The sequence below is a fragment of the Dipodomys ordii genome, unplaced genomic scaffold, assembly GCF_000151885.1.
Source record: "Dipodomys ordii isolate 6190 unplaced genomic scaffold, Dord_2.0 Scaffold132, whole genome shotgun sequence".
Lineage (NCBI taxonomy): Eukaryota > Metazoa > Chordata > Mammalia > Rodentia > Heteromyidae > Dipodomys > Dipodomys ordii.
In genome coordinates, this window is record NW_012267348.1 from 3,511,161 (window position 1) to 3,533,695 (window position 22,535).

Genomic DNA, 22,535 nt, shown 5'->3' on the forward strand with positions numbered 1-22,535 from the left:
ACCGGACCAAAAAAAAAAAAAGGAAGTACAGTTTAATACTTTCTGACAGTAATGTTATCATTGTTCAATACTTGTCTGCCTGTGCTGGGGTACAACAGTAGACAAGACAGAACCTGTTTCTCCCCCCATCCCCCAGGAACTTTACTGTTTGGAGGACAAACAGTAGTTACAAGATAGATAAGTGTTGTGAAAAGGAGTGTGTAAGACTATATTATGGAGCCAGGTGCTGGTGGCTCACACCTGTAATCCTTACTACTTAGGAAGCTGAAATCTGAGGATCACAGTTTGAAGTAGCCCAGGCAGACAAATCTGAAAGGCTCTTATCTCCAACTAACCACCAAAAAGCTGGAACTGGAGGTGTAGCTCAAGTGGTAGAGCACCAGCCATGAGTGAAAAAGCCAAGGAAGAACGTCAGGCCCTGAGTTGAAGCCCCAGTACCAGCATACACACACACACACTCACACTCAAATGCATTATGGAAGATCACATCTAGACTAGTGACATTAACTTTGTACCTGAAAGGAGAAGAAAAATGTAGCAGGAAAAAAAGCATTAAGAGAAAAGGGAATTGCCTTTGTGAAGGTTTGGAAGCCAAAGAGTTGAGAAGTCAAGAGAAATACTGGATTAAAGAAACTGGAAGAGAAGTGGCTGTAGAGTGAGGCTAGAAGTCTGGACTTTGTCATTTTTGCAAGTCACAGGGATAGTTACTGGTTTTCAATGTTTTGTCAGTTTGGGGTTTCAACTCAGAGGAGTTCAAATCTGGCAGTCTGGAGCTTGCCAGGCAGGCACTCCTCACCATGTTTTTTATGGTTTTGAGGTAGGGTCTCACTTCCTGCCTGGTGCATACCTATGCTGCAATCTGCCTATTTTAAGTTTCGGTTGTAGCAGAAATGACAAGCAGGCTGGTGGTATACCTTGGGTATTGTGAATAGGGACTGAATAACATGGAACATACTTTCTTTTCTTATTTGCAGCAAATCCAGAGCAACTTCATCGTTGTCATACATCCGGGTTCTACAACTTTAAGAATTGGACGAGCCACAGATACTCTTCCTGTCAGTATTCCTCATGTCATTGCACGAAGACACAAACAACAAGGGCAGCCCCTGTACAAGGACAACTGGCTCCTAAGGGAGGGACTAAATGTAAGTCAGAATGAAAGCTGGAGTGAAGGCTCAGGCTATTGCCTTGCTTAAACACACAGTATACATGGGAATCTTGAAAAGACATTGTCATTGTTTTGCTGCACTTGAAAATAATCTTCAGAATTGCAAGTATTATTGTAGCTTGTAAAGAGTCAGTTATAAAAACAGTAAATCTAATTGTTTTAAATCCATCTTGTGACTTACACCTATAATTCTAGTTACTCAGGGAACTGAGAACTGAGGATCGTGGTTCAAAGCCAGCCCAGGCAGAAAAGTCTATGAGACTCTGATCTCTTAAATAATCACAAAAGAAACTGGAAGTTGAGCTGTGGATCAGGTAGTAGAGTGCTAGCCTTAAGCAAAAGAAGCTCAGGGACAGCTCCTAGGCCCTGAGTTCAAATTCCAGGACCAGCAAAACAAAACAAAAAAAAACAAAACGAAACCAAAAAACCCACATGGGATCAAACTGGGGGTCACTAACTTTTTTTCTTGTAATGGAAAATACAAAATTGTCATTCACTTAAAATCATATGTTCAAGTTTTGTTTTGTTTTTCATTGGGGTTTTTTGGAGGTGTTTTTTGTTTTGTTTGAGGCACAGGAACTCTGTAGCCCAGGCTGGCCATCAGTTTACATTCTTCCTTTCCTGTCATCTAGAGGGCTGGGATTACAGATGTACACAATCATATGCAACACACTTAAGTTTTTATTAACAGACAACTGTGTTTTCCAAGTACATATGGTTTAAATCTAACTGGTATTTTCAATCTGTTAACAAATTGAGTTGCAAAAGAAGTATATAAAGTCTTAGATCAAATCAGTTTCAAGCAAAAAATTTTTCTTGCAGTAAACATTCACTCATGTTGTAAATAGTAATTATTAGAAAAAAATTGTGAAAGTTGTTAAGTCTGTATATTGCATCTCAATCCACTTTAGCTTTCAAGTTTTATGAGCTCATGAGTTTCTATATCTGACAATAAGCTTTAGCATTCATTGTTTAGTATAATTAGCAGACTGTATTAAAGCCCAATGTTAGCTTCAGTATAACTTTTCAACATAGGCGTTTCTTACATTACAGTAACTCGAATAGTCTTTGATAAATAAAATTAAAATATATCAAGGAATGTGACATTACAAACTTGTAAACTTGAGAATTATATGGATGTGTGAGGAGTCTGTGAAATATCCCATAAATACAAAGTAAGGTAGGTATGCTTTGGTAAATGTGAAAATTTTTATTACTCACAAGTAACTTGACCCAGCACTTGAAGGTGGGGCATGTAACTGGATCACACAGGGGTACATAATAGATCAGTCTGGGGTACATAATAAAACACTATCTCAGAAAAATAAAAAGGAAAAATGACTTGAGATTATATATATTTGTGAATAGTTACTCTTTTCTGTGGTTCTTGGGATTGAACAAAAAGCAAATCACTTAACTAGCCTGCAGAAAACCTTAACTTTTATAATTTATAATGTAAGAGTACTTGGATGTTTTTTTTTTCTTTTTTGCAGTGCTGAGAATCTAACCCAGGGTCCCACACATGCTAAGCAGTCACTGAGCTGTATACTTAGCCTGACTTGGATTTCATTTCTATTTTGTTTTTTGGGTTTTTTGAGACAGTATGTTGCTATGTAGTCCAGGCTGACCTGGAAATTCACTATGGTTGGACTAGCCTCAAACTTGTGATTCTCCTGCCTTAGCCTTCTGAAGTGCTGGGATTATAGGTGTGCTCCATCATGCCCACTAAGGGATTCTTAAGATTACTTTGTATTACAAATACTAAGAAAGTACTGTGTATTGATGAAGGAACATTCCTGTTGATTAAATTAGTAACAGGCGTGTTGTTTTCTCTTATCATTAAATCCTTTATACTAACCATTTTGTTTTCTTCCTCCAGAAACCTGAAAGTAATGAACAAAGACAAAATGGCCTTAAAATGGTGGATCAAGCAATATGGTCTAAAAAAATGTCAAATGGTACAAGGAGGATTCCTGTGTCCCCTGAACAAGTTTAGTCAACATTCTCTTTGTATTCTTTTTGCAGCTCTGTTATATAATACAGTCATATGTCACTTAATTATTTGCAGCTCTGTTATATAATACAGTCATATGTCACTTAATTATGTGGACATGTTTTGAGAAAAGCATTGTTGGGCAATATTGTGTCAGCACAGTAGGATGTAGTTATACAAATTTAGATGTAATTATACATCTAAATTTGTATAACTACATCTAGACTAGTACACAACTAGGCCTCCTGCTGCTAGGCCATAAACCTGTTTGGTGTGTAGCTATGCTGAATGCCATGGGCAATTGTAACCCCATGGTATGTGTGTATCTAAACATTAAAGAAACAGCAAAAACATAGGTCAAAGGATAAAATTAAAATAGCACACCTACATAGGGTACTTTCTAGGAATAGAGTTTTGTGACTGGATGTTAACCCAGCCTTATTAATGAACTAGTGATGAGTGACTTTGATGGCCCAACACACTGCTGTCTACTACTATAAGGCTATACTAAATTTATTAAAAATTAATTCTTCAATAGTAAATTAACTTTGGCTTACTGTTTATAAACTAAATTTTTAAAGCTTTTGGAATAACACTTCGCTTAAGATATCTGTATTAAAAAGTTTATTTACTTTGTGCTGGTGTTGGTGTTTAAACTCAGGGCCTGGGTGCTGTTCCTGAGCTTTTTTGCTCAAAACTGTCACCCTACCACAAGAAAGAGCTCCTGGCTTTTTCAGGGTGGTTAATTGGAGATCAGAATCTTATGGACTTTCTTGCCCAGGCTGGCTTTAAACCATGATCCTCAGATCTCAGCCTCCTCAGTAGCTAGGATTACAGTCATCAGCCACCAGTGCCTAACATGTTGATTTTATTTTTATTTGTATTTTTGCTGGTACTGGAGCTAGAACTCAGCGTTTCATGCCCTCACTCAGCTTTTCACTCAAGAATGTCACTACATCTACTGCACCATGCCTCCAGTTCCCAGAAAGGCTTTTATTAAAATATTTCATTTTAGCAAGGTGTTAGGCTCATGCCTGTAATCCTAGCTACTCAGAGGAAGATTGCAGATAGAAGCTAGCTTGGACAAAAAAGTTGGAAAGACTCTTATTTCCATCTAACCAGCAAAATGCCAGAATGTAGGCATGACTCACGTAAGCAAGAAAGCTGAATAAGAGCATGAGGTGTTTATTTGAAGCCCTAAGCTCTGTTACTGACACTAAAAAAGTTCCACCTATATATCTTATTCCCTGGAGGGTCTTCAGGAACAAATCCCACGGGAGCTCCAGCTCCTTTAATAACACGTCTTCTGCCTGTCCCTTCCCTCCAGCTGTTTTTTCATTAACTGTTTATACGTAGAAGACTGCTCTCTAATAATAAAAAAAATAGGAAAATAAAAGTACAGGAAAATAAACCAGTAACATAATTGTTAGTGTAAGGATTATGTACTGTATGTAACTGTACATGCTTTGCTTTTATGTGACTGTTAGGCTAGTAGGTTTACACCACCATTACCACAACTAAAGGAATAGAGCATTGAATGCTAGGTTATGCTGAGTAGCTGAGTGTTTCCACCCATTACAATCTCATGGGACCACTATTGAATATGAAGTCTATTATGTATTCACATTTTTCCCTATATTGTGCAATGTAAGATAAGTTTTTTAAAAAAAATCTTTTATAGCACTTATACAATACTCAAATTGTCATTACAAGTGCATAAATGAGCCTAATAATTCTTGGTGTTTATTTAATGCAAGTTGATTAATATTTATAAATTACCTGAAACTAACTCTAGAAGCTGTATTCTTCCTGTAATTTAATGTGACAAGCCAATAAAGATAGGAATCTGGATTATAAGTGGGTTTGTATTCAATTTAAGCAAATACAGCTTAGGTTTTAGACTGGCTGTAAATTGCAGTCTCTGTGTTACATGGCCAAAAAATCAAGATTGTCGAAAAGGAGAAAAGGATCTTTTTTTTTTTTTGGTCAGTCATGGGTGTGAGCAGTCAACGTTTTGCCAAATACCTTTGATTTATGGTTAAGATTTGCCACTCCAGCTGGCTTATGCGTGAAAGGAGTGTATTGAGGACTCAGTCTGCCCTCCTACTACACGATACAAATTCAACTCATCTCTGACTTTCTCTTTAGGCACGCTCCTATAACAAGCAGATGCGACCTGCAATTTTAGATCACTGCTCAGGAAATAAGTGGACAAACACAGCTCATCATCCTGAGTTTTTAGTAGGAGAAGAGGTAGGAAACGTTTTCACAATGAAATGGAAGAAGAAAAGCTTGATCTTCCTCCTGAAATGACTCCTAAAGTGACTCTTGGAGCTACATCAACTCCTGTTAAATATTCCAGCTCAACATATAGAGTGTGCAGAAAATATTCTGAATGACATTCTGGGTGTAAATCCAGAAAACCCTTAGAGGAGAATTTTTTAAATGTACTCTTGTGCCTTCCCTCCTTTTCTAGGCCTTGTATGTTAATCCATTAGACTGCTATAACATTCACTGGCCTATCAGAAGAGGTCAGTTAAATATTCATCCAGGACCTGGGGGCTCCCTTACCGCTGTTCTGGCCGATATTGAAGTAATATGGTCTCATGCAATGCAAAAATATTTGGAAATCCCACTGAAAGATTTAAAGGTGAGCTAAAATTCCCAGTTATTTGAATTGTCTTCAGGAAGTACACATAACTGAATTGTTTAGAATGCTCTGCCCTTGAAGCATTCCCTTATAGATAGCTTAAGATATCTTCTTCTTTGCTTAATTCCTCTCCAGTGCATTCTCCCTTCCTTAAGTCTACTTCTTTAGAGTCTGGCTGCCATTCAGAAATCAGCAAGCTGGGGGCTGGGAAGGTGGCTCAGTGGTAGAGTGCTTGCCTTGCATGCATGAGGCCCTGGGTTTGATTCTTCAGCACCACATAAGCAGAAAAAGCCAGAAGTGGCGCTGTGGCTAAAGTGGTAGAGGGCTAACCTTGAGCTGAAGAGCTGAGGGACAGTGCCCAGGCCCACAACCGACAAAAAAAAAGAAATCAGCAAGCTGGTCCTTGTTTTTGCCTTTTGTCTATACCTTACTCACATTAGTTGTCTTGTTTTTCATTTTACAAGTTTGAAATAATTGGACATGGGAGGAAAAAACCCTTTAGCTTTTTCTGTTTACTAATGAAACTAAAAGCATAGTGAAGAGATTAGAGCTTTTGCTTCTGGGCTTTTAGCCACAACTTCTGTGGAGGAAGCCTTCCTAAAGACATGTATGATGGGATTGGACTTGACTAGACTTGAGTTAAAAGCTTCATTTGTTTTTCTTCTTGTTAGTATTACAGATGTATCTTGTTAATTCCTGATATCTACAATAAACAGCATGTGAAAGAACTAGTGAATATGATACTAATGAAGATGGGTTTTTCAGGTATGTCTGATAATCCAGTGAGACAACCTTTAAGTGGTGACGTTAATGTAATTCACTGACTTACTTAACTTCTGAAAGGTCTGTGCCACTTAGATACTTGCCTAGTGGCTTTTAGACGCCTAACTTTAGCCAGTAGATTTATTTCAGGATCTTCACTGCTCTGTAGCTAATTGTTCCTCTGCTTATTGTTTTTAGGGATTGTTGTTCACCAGGAGTCTGTCTGTGCCACCTTTGGAAGTGGCTTAAGCAGTACGTGTATTGTAGATGTTGGGGACCAGAAGACAAGTGTGTGTTGTGTAGAGGATGGCGTGTCTCATCGGAACACTCGGTAAGGAAGACATTTGGGAAATGGTGCACCCTGATAACCTGTTCTATTGCAGTCTGTTCAAATCATTACAGATTATTGTTTATGAGAAATTATATATTTAGACTGGTGTGATCTCATCCATTCAGGAGGCTGAAATCCAGAGGATTACGATTTGTGACTAGCCTGAATAAAAAATCATACCTCAATAAGTTGGATGTGATAATGCACATCTGTGATCCCATCTATTCTAGAGGCCATAGGTAGGAAGAGTTGAAGCTAAGGCAAAAATTTATAGAATTTCCCTTAAAAATAGCTAAAGCAAAAATGGAATGGAAGCATGGCTAGTAACTAGAAAATGCAGAGCCCTGAGTTCAAACCCCAGTAACCACCACTCCCCCTCCAAAAGGAAGAAATTATATATTCAGAAATCTACATATAAAGCTACAAAAGGGGGGGGGGTGAACAAACTCTAGCAAAGTTAAAACAAATGATTTTGCCCTTATGGGATTTTCTAACATGAATTTACACAAGTAGCTCCTGAAAGTTCCATATTTTGTTGTATACTTTCCCAGAGGAAGTGTATGCCTCCATTGTGTTTTTCCAAGTGGTCTACTGCTTAAAAAACTATTCACACCCTCACAGCAAAGTTTTATTTAGGCAAGTTATGTAAGAGAAAACTGGTATTTTATGTCTAGGTAAATATTTCCTTTTCTTATAGAAGTGGTGCTCAGTGATAGATGAATAAGTTTATGGTGGCTGTCTCATGATGGCATCACTGAGACATAAGTTAGTAAAATCAATGGCAGGAGCAGGTCTACTGCATGTCCTTCCTGAGGCATGCTATCATGGTAACAGGTGAGCCCACTCAGGTAGTACATATACAAAGTAGTTCTTTGCCGCATTCTGTGCTTCTGAGGTAGCTTCTTGTCTGTCACATAAATACAACATAGATACAAATTTAAAAGAGAACGAACCCAAGCAGTTTACAAAAAAGGTCAGTGCCTCCTACCTTAAGTCAGAATGCATTCTTTGACTAGCCACAGAATTGGCTGCAGTACACTCTGCTGATCAGGTGCCCTGCGCTAAGCTCAGCATCAATACGGTGATATCCCAGGAGTAAAGGAACACCTGGTTGCTTAAGGAGGGGATTGCCAGCATGCCTCTACCACCAACTCTAAGAGAACTATAAAAAGGATTGGATATTGCAGACTAGATAAAATCCTAGGCCTTCAGAACTAATGTCATTTCTTCTAAGCTTTGGAAGTGGAGCCTAATCTTTTATGTTGGAAGCCAGGGGAAGTCTAGATAATGGAGAGCCCTAAGCAGACCTTAGTTCAAGCTCTAGTTTTGGCCCTGCCTTCTTTAGAAAAGTCTTTTATTTATTTGTCACTGGGAACAAAGGAACTACCCTTGGATTTAAGTTGAGTAATGTATTGTTTTTGTTTTTTTTTCAGACTTTGGTCTGATAAGGCCAAATTCTCTCAGAAAAACTTCTTTTATAAAAGGTCAGGTTTAAGTTCCTGTTAATGGTTTCTCAGGGGTAATACAGGGAAAATGGGATAAAGGGTATTCATTGGTGCATGTGGTTAAATTAAGAAATAAATTAGTGAGATTGCCTAATTAGAGGTCTACACAATGTGTGAGTTATTTGCACTCAACCAGACTTTAAAGGTGTTAAAAGGAAAAAGGGAGCGATGTGTATGGACTGAAAATATGCATTCAGTGTGATAATCATCTTTGTGAAATGTGTGCTGAGCGGGAATTAATTAAAAGAAAAACAAATCTTATGCTTTTGAGGAAATTGTGATAGTTCATGTCTCAGGTCATCAATAGGAGATTCTCTCTGAGTATAGGGAAATCAATCTTGGGTTATATGAGAAATCCCCAGTAGAAGGGGTTGAGTACAAGATGAGTGTACAAGAGATCTCTAATAGAGAGGATTAAGTCTACAGGACAGGGTGAAGTTTGACTGAAGCTGCCAAGACTGGCCACATGACTAGTTCTTGCCTTGATCACTCAGGAAGAGGCTTCACTGGGGACTGTGGGCAGAGCCATTGGGGAATACAGGGTATGTGTAGTATTCTCAGAACATATGTATGCCCAGGGATTTATACTCTAGTAAAGTAGGTGGCACAGAGCTGTTTAACTTATAAAACAGGAATCAAAGGGACCACCTCAAGGAGGCGAAGGAGAAACTCAGGTTTCAAATTAAAGGTCTCCCTTACCCGTGCTGATCTTTTGGTCTCCCCTCTTTGAAAACCAAAGATCAGTTCCTCCAACATTGTATGTGCAGTATCTCCTTAGCCCGTGCATCCCTCATGGCAACAAGAACTGCTGGCCCAGACTCCATACCTTGAGTTCCCCAGATAGCAATATGAGTCTTAAGATTGCATCCTGGCCGGGCGCCAGGGGCTCACACCTGTAATCCTAGCTACTCGGGAGGCTGAGATCTGAGGATCACGGTTCAACGCCAGCCTAGGCAGGAAAGTCCGTGAGACTCTTACCTCCAATAAACCACTAGAAAACCGGAAGTGGCACTGTGGCTCAAGCAGTAAGAGCATTCGCCTTGAATTGAAGAACGCAGGGACAGCGCCCAAGCCCAGAGTTGAAGCCCCACAACCAACCAAAAAAAAAAAAAAGATTGCATCCTAATCAAAACTTGGAAGAAAACTCAAGCTGATGTAAGAGGGATCTTATGAAGTGCTACTCACCACTGAAAGAGCAGTGAGTATTACAGAAAAGGGATGGACTTGCTGCACGTGGGTAACCTGAGCTCCTGAGGGAAGACAGTGGTCATTCAGTCCTGGAGATTCCAAATGATTTTAAAAAGACTGAAAAGGTAGTTGCTGACTCTTTTTTTGCCAGTCTTGGAGCTTGAACTCTGGGTGTTGACTAGCATTTTACCACTTGAGCCACAGCACCACTTCCAGCCTTTTCTGTTTATTTGGTACTGAAAAACACAGGGCTTTATGCATACTAAGTAGACATTCTACCACTAAACCACATTCCCACCCTTGATGCTGGCTCTTGTTCCCTGGGAGGACCGAAAGAGGGGAGGATTTAAGTTTGCTGTCCCAGAGGGTGATTATTTGCCCTGTTATGGTTAAGAGTTGTGGAATGGTCAACTACAATGTAACCCCTTGGTCATGGTTACAGATCCTCACTCCATGACTGAGGTTCCTTCTACATTTAGGTATTGTGAGCTAGGAATTTCTATTGGCATTCCCGGTCTGATATGGAAATTCTGCTGAGAATTAATGAAGCCTACTATTATGGGGCCCTCAGATGTCCTTTGGTCTCAAAGCAGGCATTTTGAGGTACTTGTATTGCGGGTAAAAGATTTAAGATAGGTGATAGCTGTTGAAAATGAATATGGTGAAACAAATGCCTGGTTGGAATGGATAAAATATTGTTTGCATTTTAAAAGTGATTTTTAGGCATGTGTGACAGGTAGATCAAACATCAGATTGTCTCTTTCTCTCTGGGATATACCACAGATCCTGCCATGGCAAATAGCTCATTTCCAAGACAAACTGGCTTGGGGCAACAAGTCCTGAAGGACAGTGTCTACTGTTTTCTATGGTCAGTGAAAGCTGCAGTAGGTTGAAGTCACTGTCCCATAACTCTTAACTTCACGCAGTGCTCCAGGTGGGAGAAGTCCCTGGGAAATGGAAGTGGAAGCGGGTCTTTAGAGGAGATGGGAATGGTTCTGCCCTCACCATTGCTAGAGCCAATGTCCAGTGGTATTGTGGGGGCTTTTCCTTGAGGCTTTTCTGGTCAGATGGGAGAAAAAAAAAACAACTGTACTTTGGTTTAATTGGCTATCCCTTTCACCCTGGCATTTCAAAAACTGAAACCCTCTTCAGTGTGACCTCCAGGTTTACATAAGCCATCAGGATTCAATGAGGAGTTCTTGATGAAACTAAAGCCAGGTACAGTTAAATCCTGTAGCAACACATAGAAAAATTGGATGGCTTCTGATATTATTCTAGCAGGAAAAAGGGGGTATATGTACTTTCATCCTCAGGAAGGCCCTGGATGGGACCATCAACTAAAAATTCAGAGTTCATGGCTGAGTGTTGACCTCAGCTGTAATGTCCCTCGTTGTCATGATTGGGACAATGTCTGTAATTGGATGTTGTGAAAATAACACATATGGAGGCTAATGTTAAAAGGCTTTGAAGAAAAGAATAGAAAATAAAAGGGGGGCTGTGAGAAAAAATTGTCTTTTCTATCAAACTATGTTGCTTAAAAGTTTCTGCTTTGACAAAAAAGGATTTGTAAAATGTAAGTTTTTGCTTTAAACTGGTTTCTTTTCACGATGGAATTAATGACATTTCCTAGGCTGTTCAAGAAATAGTAGAGGGTGTGGGTATATTCTAAGGTTACTTGTGAACTGTTAATTTTATGTCAAAAATCACCTTATATAAATACACTTTATTCTATTTAAACTAACCAATCAGGAGATTGTGAACCTGAGCTCAACTTTTGAACAAAGTTGGAGGGCCTGGTGCATACTGCCTACTCTGTGTGCTTACTTGCCAGATTTTTGACTGATGGGCATCCTTCTGCAGAAGTAAACTTTGTCTTGCTAAGACAAGAAAAAGAGATTATATTAGCTATACAAGGGGGGATTTCATTTGGCATTTCTACACATGTATACAGTGTATTCCATTCAATCCTCTCCCCCAGTACTCTTCTTTATCTCCCTCCCCCTTTCGTAATACAATTTCAATATTCTGTTTTATACTTATAGACAGTTTATTTGGACAATACCAATCTTTCATCCTCCTTAGCCCAACTACCAAGGATGCATTCTAAAGCCCACCCTGAGGTTTTTTGGTTCATCTCTTTGGACTACAGTGCTAGTGGTTCTCAAAGTATAGAGAAATTGTTGGACCCATGTTTCCTATCATCACTAAGATAATATACATTTCTCAAGTTGAAGAAATCTGCATTTGGTGAACAGTTTGCTCTAAACGGTCTCACATTATTATGCCATGCGTGCTAGTAGTACCAACAGTCACGATAAACACAATGACATGGACTGAGCTTGAGTTAATAGTCTACGCTCTATGTCTCTGATTTTATATTTGGAAATAGCATAGCTTCTAGATACTCTACCATGTTTTTTGTTGTTGTTGTTGTTACTGGTTTTTAGTTTGTTTTGTTTTGTTTTTGGTTGGTTGTGGGCTTGAACTCAGGGCCTGGGTGCTGTCCCTGAACTTTTTTACTTAAGGCTAGTGCTCTACCATTTTGAGCCACAGCACCACTTCCAGTTTTCTGGTGGTTATTTGGAGGTAAGAGCCTTACTGATTTTTATCCCCTGACTGGCTTTGGACCACAGTCCTCAGATCTCAGCCTCCTGTGTAGCTAGAATGACAGACATAAGCCACAGGTGCCGGGCCCACCACTGGCTTTGGCTAGAGCTTCTTTCTTCCATCCATCCATTCTGTCCTTTCCTTCCATTCCAGTAGCAAACTTCTTGAAATGCTGTGTTTAACCATGCCTAATAGAGTTCTTGAAACATTCTGTGTACCTTCTTTTTTTTTTGGTCTGTCGTGGGGCTTGAACTCTGGGCATGGGCACTGTCCCTCAGCTCTTCACCCAAAGCCAGCGCTCTACCACTTGAGCTACAGCGCCACTTCCGGTTTTCTGGTGGTTTATTGGAGATAGGAGTCTCAGGGTCTCTCCTGCCCGGGCTGGCTTTGAACCGCGATCCTCAGATCTCAGCCTCCTGAGTAGCTAGGATTACAGGCGTGAGCCACCAGTGCCCGGCTCTGTGTACCTTCTTAACTGGACAATAACCATCTTCTGTTTTATCAACTTTAGGTTATGTCTGGCATATGGAGGATCTGATGTGTCGAGGTGCTTTTACTGGCTCATGCAGCGAGCTGGGTTCCCTTACAGAGAATGTCAATTAACAAACAAAATGGATTGCCTTCTTCTGCAGCATCTAAAAGAAACCTTTTGTCATTTAGATCAGGTAAGAAGAAAATCAATGTCGCTGTTTTTGGTTCCAGGAAAAATATAAGATATTTAAAAGATACTTAAAATTTTATGCCAAGCCTGATAGCTTACTGCTGTAATCCTGACTGCTTGGGAGGCTAAAATCAAGAGGATTATCGTTTGAGGCTAGCCCTGGCAAAAAGTTAAAAAAAAAAAAAAACCATTTCAACCCAAAGCTGGTGCTTGCCTGACATCTCAACTTTATAGGAAGTGTGAAAAGGAAGATTGTGATTCAGACTGACCCGTGCAAAAAGGAAGGTCAAACTTAATTTATTCAGTGGTACACCATTGTAGGGTGACCTTTGTGTGAGATTTAGATGCTGGAGAAGCTTACTCATAATTTGAAGAGGTTAAATGCATTCTTACTGATTCACTGACAGCATCTTTTCCTGGAATCAGGACATCTCTGGACTTCAGGACCATGAATTTCAGATTCGACATCCAGATTCTCCTGCCCTGCTATACCAGTTTCGATTAGGTGATGAAAAACTCCAGGTAATGTGATAGGTTCTAACTGAGATAATAGGCACTTGCTAGAAACATCATAGGGTAAGAATGTCAACTGATGGTAGGTTATTTGCCAAACCAATAACCATTAGATTAGAGATTACAACAGATTTTGAAGACTATCTTTCTTTTTGTCTTAAAACTATATTTAAGTAGTTGTATAAAGGAGTTTATAAATGAATCTTGGTCATTGTTACCCCTTTCAACATTCACACCCATCCTCCCCTGCTCACCTCTTCCTTGTTCTTAATTTTTAGGATAAACCTTGAATTCTTCTGTCTTTCTAGCTAGTCATAATGACAAGTTACTAGTGAGATAGGCTCTGTTCTTATTAGGAAATAATAAAGTAGATTATGAGGCACTTTATATTTCCTTTGAGTTGTCTCTTGGTGTGTGTCCTGTCTTCCCTTCATTTGGATGATGAGTTTTCTCTCCTGTTGTGCATTGATGAGATAATCCTACTCAGACTTAGAGGATCTGATCTGCCAGTTTTGTTCTCAGAAGAACAAACTTTAATGGATAAGTTGTTTTACAGGAGGCAGTATGGCTTTCAGTTACTCTTTCTCATCCATGCTTAGGCTCCAATGGCATTATTTTACCCAGCAACTTTTGGAATTGTTGGGCAGAAAATGACGACTTTGCAACACAGATCACAAGGTGATCCCGAAGATCCTCATGATGAACATTACCTGTTGGCTACACAGAGCAAGCAAGAACAGGTGTGCAGCAGTTCTGGTGGGAGAGGAGATAAGTTTCAACCCTGAAATAGAAGTTATCCTAGAAGTAGGATATCATCATTATCACCACAATCTTCTAGCAGAGTGACCCCAATACTTAGGCTTGCAAATTGTGTGTTTAAAATGTATGTGATAGATTTTTGTCCTCCTTTCGACATTCAGTTTTCTGAATGCCAGTTCATACATTTAGAAGTAACTTGATGAAGATAATTTCCTTTTGACATATATTATTACTTATATTATCTACTTTTAAAATGTCAGCGTGAGAGATAGGTGACATTGAGTAAACAGCTTTAATTTGTGCCCCTACACCACATAGCCCACTACTGGGACTAGCTCATCTGTTCATGGTGAAAGTAAAACGGGACTTTAAACCTTTTGTAGTGTTTGTTCCCATGCCCAAATACAAGAAGGAGGTAGTAGATTAGATCCAGAAAGGAGATTCCATAACAGCTACTGGAACTTGAATCCTACCGAAACAATCCGTTTAAATACTCAGTTTAAGGCCAGGTGCCAGTAGCTCACACTTGTCAACCTAGCATCTCAAAGAAGCTGATACTGAGGATCACAGTTCAAAGCCAGCGTGGGAAGGAAAGTTTGTGAAATTTTTATTTCCAATGAAAACTACCAAAAAGCCAGAAGTGGAGCTGTGGCTCAAGTGGTAGAGTGCTAGCCTTAAGCACAAAAGCTCAGGGAGAGTGCCCAGGCCCTGAGTTCAAGCCTCAGGACAGGGGTACGCATGCGCGCGCGCACACACACACACACACACACACAGTTTAAGCATAGTCTTGGGGCGCGCACACACACACACCCTCATAGTCCTGGGGCACACACACACAAGGCGCGCACACACACACACACCCTCAGTTTAAGCATAGTCCAGTGACTCTTGTCCATAATCCTTACCTGATCAAATGTGGTTTAAAGTTAGCCTGGGCAAAAATTTGCAAGGTTCTGTTTCCAAAATAAGCAGCAAAAAGCTGCCAGCCATGAGCAAACCAGCTTAGCAAAAAATGCAGTGTTCTGAATTTAAGCACCAGTTTCAGCACAAAAATGAATACAATCAAAATTCAGTTTAGAGCTGGTCCCAGTGTTTTATGCCTAGAATCCCAGCACTGTTGTTTGGTTTAGGGCTGTATGAAAGCATGATAATAATCATGAGTTTTAGACCAATTTGAGCTATGTAGACCCTTAAGTTCAGTTTAGCTAGGTGCTAGTTACTCAGGAGGCTGAGATCTGAGGATCGAGGTTCAAAGCTACCTCAGGAGGTCTGTGAGATGCTTACACGCTCCAATAAACTACTCAGAAAAGGCCACAGGTGACACTGTGACTTAAGTGGTAGAGTGCTAGCCTTGAGCACAAAGAAGCTCAGGAACATCATCCAGGCCCAGGCCCTGAATTTAAGCCCCAGAACCAGAAAAAAAATGAATTTATGGGAAAGGATGTGTGTTGACATTCCAGTTTTAAAATCCAACTAGTGGTAATAAGGTTCTAAAACCTGTCCTGCTTCCAGACATGCCTTTGGATTGTCAGAGCATGTCCATGCTTACATGCCTCAGCTCTCAGGGAGTTGGTGCTGGCAGTTACGTATGTTCTATGGTGGCTTTCATTTTATAATTGCACATAGTAGCCGGAGGGGTTGTAGCAAGCTATACATTACCAATAGCATTGTGGTAAAGTCATTCCATCTGTTTGATTGTCCCTTTTATTTGTAGTCTGCGAAAGCTACTGCTGACCGAAAGTCCGCATCCAAACCTATTGGATTTGAAGGAGATCTTCGTGGCCAGTCCTCTGATCTACCTGAAAGACTTCATTCCCAGGAGGTGGACTTGGGGTCCTCCCAGGGAGACTGTCTGATAGCTGGCAATGATTCTGAGGAAGCCCTCACTGCGCTGATGTCCAGGAAAACTGCCATCTCACTGTTTGAAGGGAAAGCCCTGGGCCTTGATAAAGCCATCCTTCATAGCATAGACTGCTGTTGTAAGTACATTTGGGAAACCAGGAGTTTGCAGCAAAGTGAGCAGCAGTTAAATTGGATCAGCCTAGGGTGTATTTGTACAGCATACCTGTTCAAAACCTGCCTAGCACCCACTCCATCCATGCCTTGTCAGGTTTTGGGAATATAGTAATGCAGTAGAATTGGTTTCTGGCCTCATCAAGTATTAAAGTCTAGGGAAGATCAAGTTACCACAAATTACTACTGCCATAGTAGTAATATGAAATTAGAATATTGCATCTAAAAGTTGAACTTAAGCCTCCTGACTGAGAAATTTAATAAAGGATATTTTTCCTACTCTGGCAGAGATACAGAGGATAAAAAGCTTTCTTGAAAATGAGCCATGTGGGAGATATAAGGGCTAGATGGAGGGTAGCAGTGACATATGGGTGATATTGCAGGCTGAGGAAGAATCAAGTGGGTGAGTCTAGAGAAGCAGCTCATATCTCGCTGGACGTTGTGAACTCTTAAAGTTTGGTTTTCATCCTGTAAGTAGTAAGGTTTAGATGGTGGGGTAGCAACTTGCTCACACTTCTGTTTTATGTGCTGGTTCTGGATGCAGTGTCTTAGTGCAGTTGTCCAAGCAAGAGATGATGGTGGCTGGTCCTGGAGTAGTGGTGATGAGTAAGTACAAGGGATGTCACTGTCTTTTCAGCATCTGATGATACCAAGAAGAAAATGTACAGCTCCATCCTGGTGGTGGGAGGTGGCTTAATGTTTCATAAAGCTCAAGAATTTCTGCAGCATAGAATTCTCAACAAAATGCCACCTTCCTTCAGGCGAATTATTGAAAATGTGGATGTGATCACAAGGCCAAAGGTGTGTTGTTTGATTGAGTAATTTTGGACTGAACGCAAGTGAGGTAATATTGGTTACTTCTATTTGTAAAGCATGTGGACAGGTAAAGTCTTGGGGGAGGTGTGGGCTCATGTCTGAAAAGTTCTTAAGGGCTTGGGGAAGTAGACGTTTTAGTTTCCAGCAGGTCATGGATGTGGCACAAGGAGCTCTGGTGAGAGGATTGGATTCCTGTTCTGGTCCTTGCTGCGCCTGATTTCCCCCCTCTTTCTGAAAGAACCGTGTGGGTCAAGAGACAACTGATTGTCTCACACCTTGACAGTCCTGCTGCATTTTCATCTCTGTCTTAGTATGAAGTTTCTGCTGGGCTCTGTACTAGAGATCTTTAAGGATCTTTTTGGTTTAAACTATCCTAAAAAGAAATAAAAATCAAAGATTTTAGAAATAGATCACACCCGTACATCATTAAAACTTACTACCATTTCTGGTAATGTTCTCATTTCATTTTCATCCTAACAGAGGGCTTGTGGAGATACTTGTATCCCACACATAAATTTTAGTAAGTTATTTTATTATATACATTTTTGCCTGTAGGGCTTTTTTGTATGTTTATGGAAGAGTAATACAGATTTCTCTTACAGATTGAAACAAAATTATCTGTTCTTTGTGAGTCTTGCTATCTTGTCAGTAGTGGTACTAGAGATTGAACCCAGGGCCTTGATCATGCTAGGCATGACATACACCCAAGGTCCTGTGGTCTATGCAGGTAGAAACCTACCCTAACAGGAATCTATCTTCATCTCCAACTAAAGTAAATGATAAAATATGTCTGAAATCACTTTATCTTCGGTGTAGGACATGGATCCCCGGCTGATTGCTTGGAAAGGAGGGGCAGTGTTGGCCTGTTTAGATACCACACAAGAACTTTGGATTTATCAGCGAGAATGGCAGCGCTTTGGTGTCCGCATGTTACGAGAGCGAGCAGCTTTCGTGTGGTAAAAATGGGGGGAAAAGGTCACTGTTGAAGATGAAAACCAAGACTTAAAGGGAATATATTTTTTTAATTTATTGGCATAGATGCTTCATTTTCATGGAAAATAAAATAAGTTCCAATTTTATATTCAGGATATATGTGATTTGATTATTTATTTATTTGCCACTATTGAGGCTTGACCTCAGCCTGGGCTCTGTCCCTGAGCTTCTTTTGCTCAAGGCTAGTGCTCTACCACTTGAGCCACAGCATCATTTCTGGCTTTTTCTGAGTAGCTTATTGGAGATAAGAGCCTCATGGACTTTCCTGCCTGGGCTGGCTTCAAACCACAATCCTTGTTGTAAGGTGAGAAAACCGAGAAGCCACATTTTGAAGTCTTTATTAAAAGGCCAGTGAGTACATGGTGGACTCCTGTCTTAGACCAGCAGCCAACAAATACACTTAACACTGTTAGGAAACAGCCATGAAGGCCAGAGAGGGAAGAAAGAACAAAAACAATACCAACAAACCAATTCCACTCCAGTGGAGAGCCATGATGACTGGAGAAGAGCCAGGAGACAAGACAGAAACATGGAGACATATGGCATGGCATAATGGTTCCTGAGCTGGCCTCAATAGGGTCATGTCAGGGGGCAGGGTCACGGGAAACTCCCAGTCCCAGACACTGGACTGACATACGGGTTTAGTAACCTATCAGCCAAGTGCCTGCCCCTGCCTCCAGGGATTCAGGCATGCCCATCACCTGGGAGGCAGGGGCATTTCCTTCTCCCATTGAAGACAAAATGCCAGACCCTACCATCCACTATGTGGCCAAGATAGCTCTGGCCAGACCCAATCATGCTATTTCATCCTCAGATCTCACCCTCCTGAGTAGCTAGGATTATAGGCATGAGCCATCAGTACCTGGCCTGTTTGAAATTACCTGTTTTCACAGCCAAGACTCTTTAGGACATATGGTTATAAATTCTGCTGCCGCCTTTTCAGTGTTTCATGACCCCCAGTGATGTAAAATGAATGGATCTGATGTGCTGATGATGCAAGGGATGGTGTGACTTGGGAAGTGAAATTTGTAGTCCTTTCCTTCTCCCTTAATGTCTAGTAGAGCAGGTAGATTCTGAAGGTATGTGAATTCCACACATGCAGTAGGTAGTATGATTCATGTATCCTCTTGGAATTCCAAGTTGAATTGGAAACAAAACTGTTGTGGTTATTTTGGGTTTTGTTTTTCAGGTTTTGGTTAACTTAAAAAAAGACTAGGACTCTCCATGTCTTAGGTTTTCCAAAGCAAACTTTTTAAGAGCCAACTGGCTTTTATTACTTATTAGCCTGGGTTTAAGTAAAGAAAACTACTATTCGACCCAAACAACACAAGTGAAAAGAAAGTCTGCTTCCTTCCTAAAGTCAGATAGAAATAGTTTAGGTATAATTTTGAGGTGTTAGCTTGTATTGTACAGAAAATCAGCTGTTATAATAAACTGCTTCATCAAATCCCATTTTTCTTTACCTGAAGAATCTACTGAAAGCTTTTGAAGTTCTTTATGTTTGGTATGATCGATTGACTTTTAAAGTAAGATCATGCTAAAGCAACATTGGAACAACACAGCCAGCTATGACTAGTCCATGCCTTCAAAGTCCCTGGCATGGGGAAAAAAGCAGGCTATTATATGGAGACCTGAGCTGATCGGTCAGAGCGCAGCCTGAAGCTGAGACCCAAGAAGAAAGGGAGAATGCTGACCCCTGTTGCTAGATATCTGCTTCTACCATCTGTGATCAAGACCCTGCTGGAGGAGAGACTGGGACAAAGACAGAAATCGGAACAGGTGAAAGATTGAGATAAGAACATGAAATAACGGGGACTGGGAAGGTGGCTCAGTGGTAGAGCACTTGCCTTGCATGCCTGAGGCCCCGAGTTCAATTCCTCAGCACCACATAAGCAAAAAGAAAAAAAGTCGGAAGTGGCACTGTGGCTCAGGTGGTAGAGCGCTAGCCTTGAGCTGAAGAGCTGAGGGACAGCGCCCAGGCCCAGAGTTCAGGCCCCACGACTGGACCAAAAACAAACAAAAAAGAACATGAAATAAGCATATGGGGTCTAAGTAACATGCCTTATCCTCAGCCATTCTGGCTTGCTGAGGGGCGGGAGAGTTGCGGGAGGGGGAGGTCATCATCTAGCTCTGAAAAGCCCAGTGGTAAGACAGGCCGTTCTTTGAAATGCTGGTGTCTCTTGTTTAGCCCCTGGAGAGTTCTACTTCAGAGGATATATAAATGTTTCATGCTGTTTATCCTCAGGAAAGTTTTGCTCCAGAGAATGCTAGCCCCTGACCATTCCCCTATATGGTTTGTTTTGCTTTGCTTATTAACACTTGTTGAGTTTGGGGCCCACCCCAAACACATGCTTTTTGCCTTTAAAAGCTTTGTGCAAACTACAAAGGCGGCAGGTCTTTGGAACTGGAGTCCACCTGCAGGCTTTCTAATAAAGACTCTCATTTGGCCTATCAAAATGTGACTTCTTTGTATCTCTCAGTTGAATTTTGTTTTAATGAAAGGTATATAGAAAAAAAAACCACTTGTGTCCTTATCTTGGGGTTCATTTCACTTAACATCATCTTATCTGACCTTTTCTGCTTGTCTCAGATATATGCTAGTTACTGGAAATAAGGGAAACCACGGGACCTGTTTCTTTGGGCCTGGCTTCCTTCACTTAATATAATTTTTTCCAAGTCTTTCCATTTCCTAACAAAAGAGGCAACGTCATTTATTCTGATGGAGGCATAGAATTCCATTGTGTATATATACCAGGAACTTTACAATTTAGGCTGGGGGGAAGTAGCACTGTAGCTCAAGTGGTAGAGCGCTCGCCTTGAGCTGAAGAGCTGAGGGACAGCGCCCAGGCCCAGAGTTCAAGCCCCACAACCGACAAAAAAAAAAAAAATAAGTGGAGCACAATTTAGGCTGGGGGGAGGCGGAGGAAAGGAGTAATACAGTTGAGATGGGAGGAAATGGATGGTAGGGGAAAAATAAAGGAGGCAACAATGCTTAATAAGAAATGTACTCATTACCTTGTGCTCATGTGATTGTAACCCCTCTGTACAGGATTTTCACAATAAAAAACTTATTTTTAAAAAAAGGTATATAGAAAACTATGTGGCTGGGGAAGTGCTGGTATTAACCAATTTACATAAGTAAAACTAACCAGAGTAACTGCTAAGTAGGTTAGGAACCCGAAGAGTCCAGTAGTATAACCGAATAATCTTAACCTGCCACTATTATATGAAATGTGTACCTGCAGTTTGACAGAATGTTTCTAGACTGTTTCAACATAATTTATTATAGGCTACTTATTTTCAGAACTGTAATGTATTTCTGTTTATAACAGTTATTCATATAATAGGTTGGTGTTGATTCAGAGGAAGTTAATTTCTGGTCCAAGTTTTGACATAGTCATAACTATCTTCTATTACCAGAGCTTTTGTAAGCACTGTGAAAGCTCTCATGACAAATAACTGAGCCTTTTCACATTAAACATCTTGCCTCTGAGATTCTAAAGTGACTGTTTTTGAAGCTACATATGCTAATTTCCTACTTTATGCTAGTTTGGTTTATTGTTCTATCCATAAGATACGTATTAGAAAGTAGAATGGCCCTTTAAGGGTAATCTACAAATATGTATGTACATTTTAACAGTCATCCATCTGAAACCAACCCAAATTCCAAAGCAAATTGAATACTATACTGTATGAAATAAGCATTTCTAGAAAAATATATGCTAATACATTTTGTGACTTCTACATTAAGAAAAAGATACTTTTAAGAAAAAAGTAGAAGGCTCTGAAATACCCTATTATCTCTGTTTTGTAACTGGCCGTTTCATTAACATCGTAAGAGTTTACTTATAATACAAGCCAGATGCAGTGGCTCAAGCTTGTGTATACTCTGAGCTGCTGGGGAGTTAGGAATTGGGTGATCAGGGGAATCACAATTTAAGACCAACCCAGGCAGAAAGTCATGACCAAAACTCAACCAATGGCTGGTCCAGTGGCACATGCTTGTCATAGCATGCAGCTGTCATCCCAACAAGGGAGGATGGCTGTGATGGCCTTTATCTGTCATCAACACTACCTCAAAGATAATCCACTAGTGGAATGGCTCAAGTAGTGGACTGCATTACTTCAACATGGCTAAATAACAAGGATTAGGAAACTCCTGAGTAGCTAGAGATACAGGCATGATCCATCAACACCCAACTTAAAGAAATTTTTACAATAAGTAAAAGTCACCTCTCATAGTCTAGAGATTTACTTCAGTGACAGAGCACTTCAGTTGTACACTATTATGTACAGCCTTTAGGATCTTTAGCACCTCTAAATTGTAATGAAAATAATAATGTTACCTGTCTAGGAGTTAGGCAAGCAAGGTCCTATGCAAATACCAAATAATAATAGTGGTTACAATATACTAGGTCATCAGCCAAGATAGGGCCAGCTTCTTATTCTTTACTCCCATAATCTCAGAAACGTGTGCGTATGTGAGTGTATAAAGGCTTTTCCCTTAGGAAGCTGCTGCATTCCTGAGAACAGAACTCAACTTTTACCTTACAGTGCACAGGCCATATAAGACGAG

At 40.3% G+C, this 22,535-nt stretch overlaps 1 protein-coding gene across 1 annotated transcript in view; it reads left to right on the forward strand.

The window, feature by feature from the left end:
* Positions 1-18,048, forward strand: part of Actr8 (ARP8 actin-related protein 8 homolog (yeast)) — a 20,559-nt gene extending 2,511 nt beyond the window's left edge. Inside the window, exons 2-13 of the mRNA XM_013030774.1 lie at positions 975-1,145; positions 3,048-3,158; positions 5,310-5,414; positions 5,638-5,811; positions 6,483-6,576; positions 6,772-6,904; positions 12,716-12,869; positions 13,292-13,387; positions 13,978-14,118; positions 15,852-16,116; positions 16,788-16,951; positions 17,783-18,048. Coding sequence (XP_012886228.1) covers positions 975-1,145; positions 3,048-3,158; positions 5,310-5,414; positions 5,638-5,811; positions 6,483-6,576; positions 6,772-6,904; positions 12,716-12,869; positions 13,292-13,387; positions 13,978-14,118; positions 15,852-16,116; positions 16,788-16,951; positions 17,783-17,926 — 1,752 coding nt within the window. The 3' untranslated portion in view covers positions 17,927-18,048. The remainder of the gene's footprint in view (positions 1-974; positions 1,146-3,047; positions 3,159-5,309; positions 5,415-5,637; positions 5,812-6,482; positions 6,577-6,771; positions 6,905-12,715; positions 12,870-13,291; positions 13,388-13,977; positions 14,119-15,851; positions 16,117-16,787; positions 16,952-17,782) is intronic.
* The last annotated feature ends 4,487 nt before the right edge of the window (positions 18,049-22,535 follow it).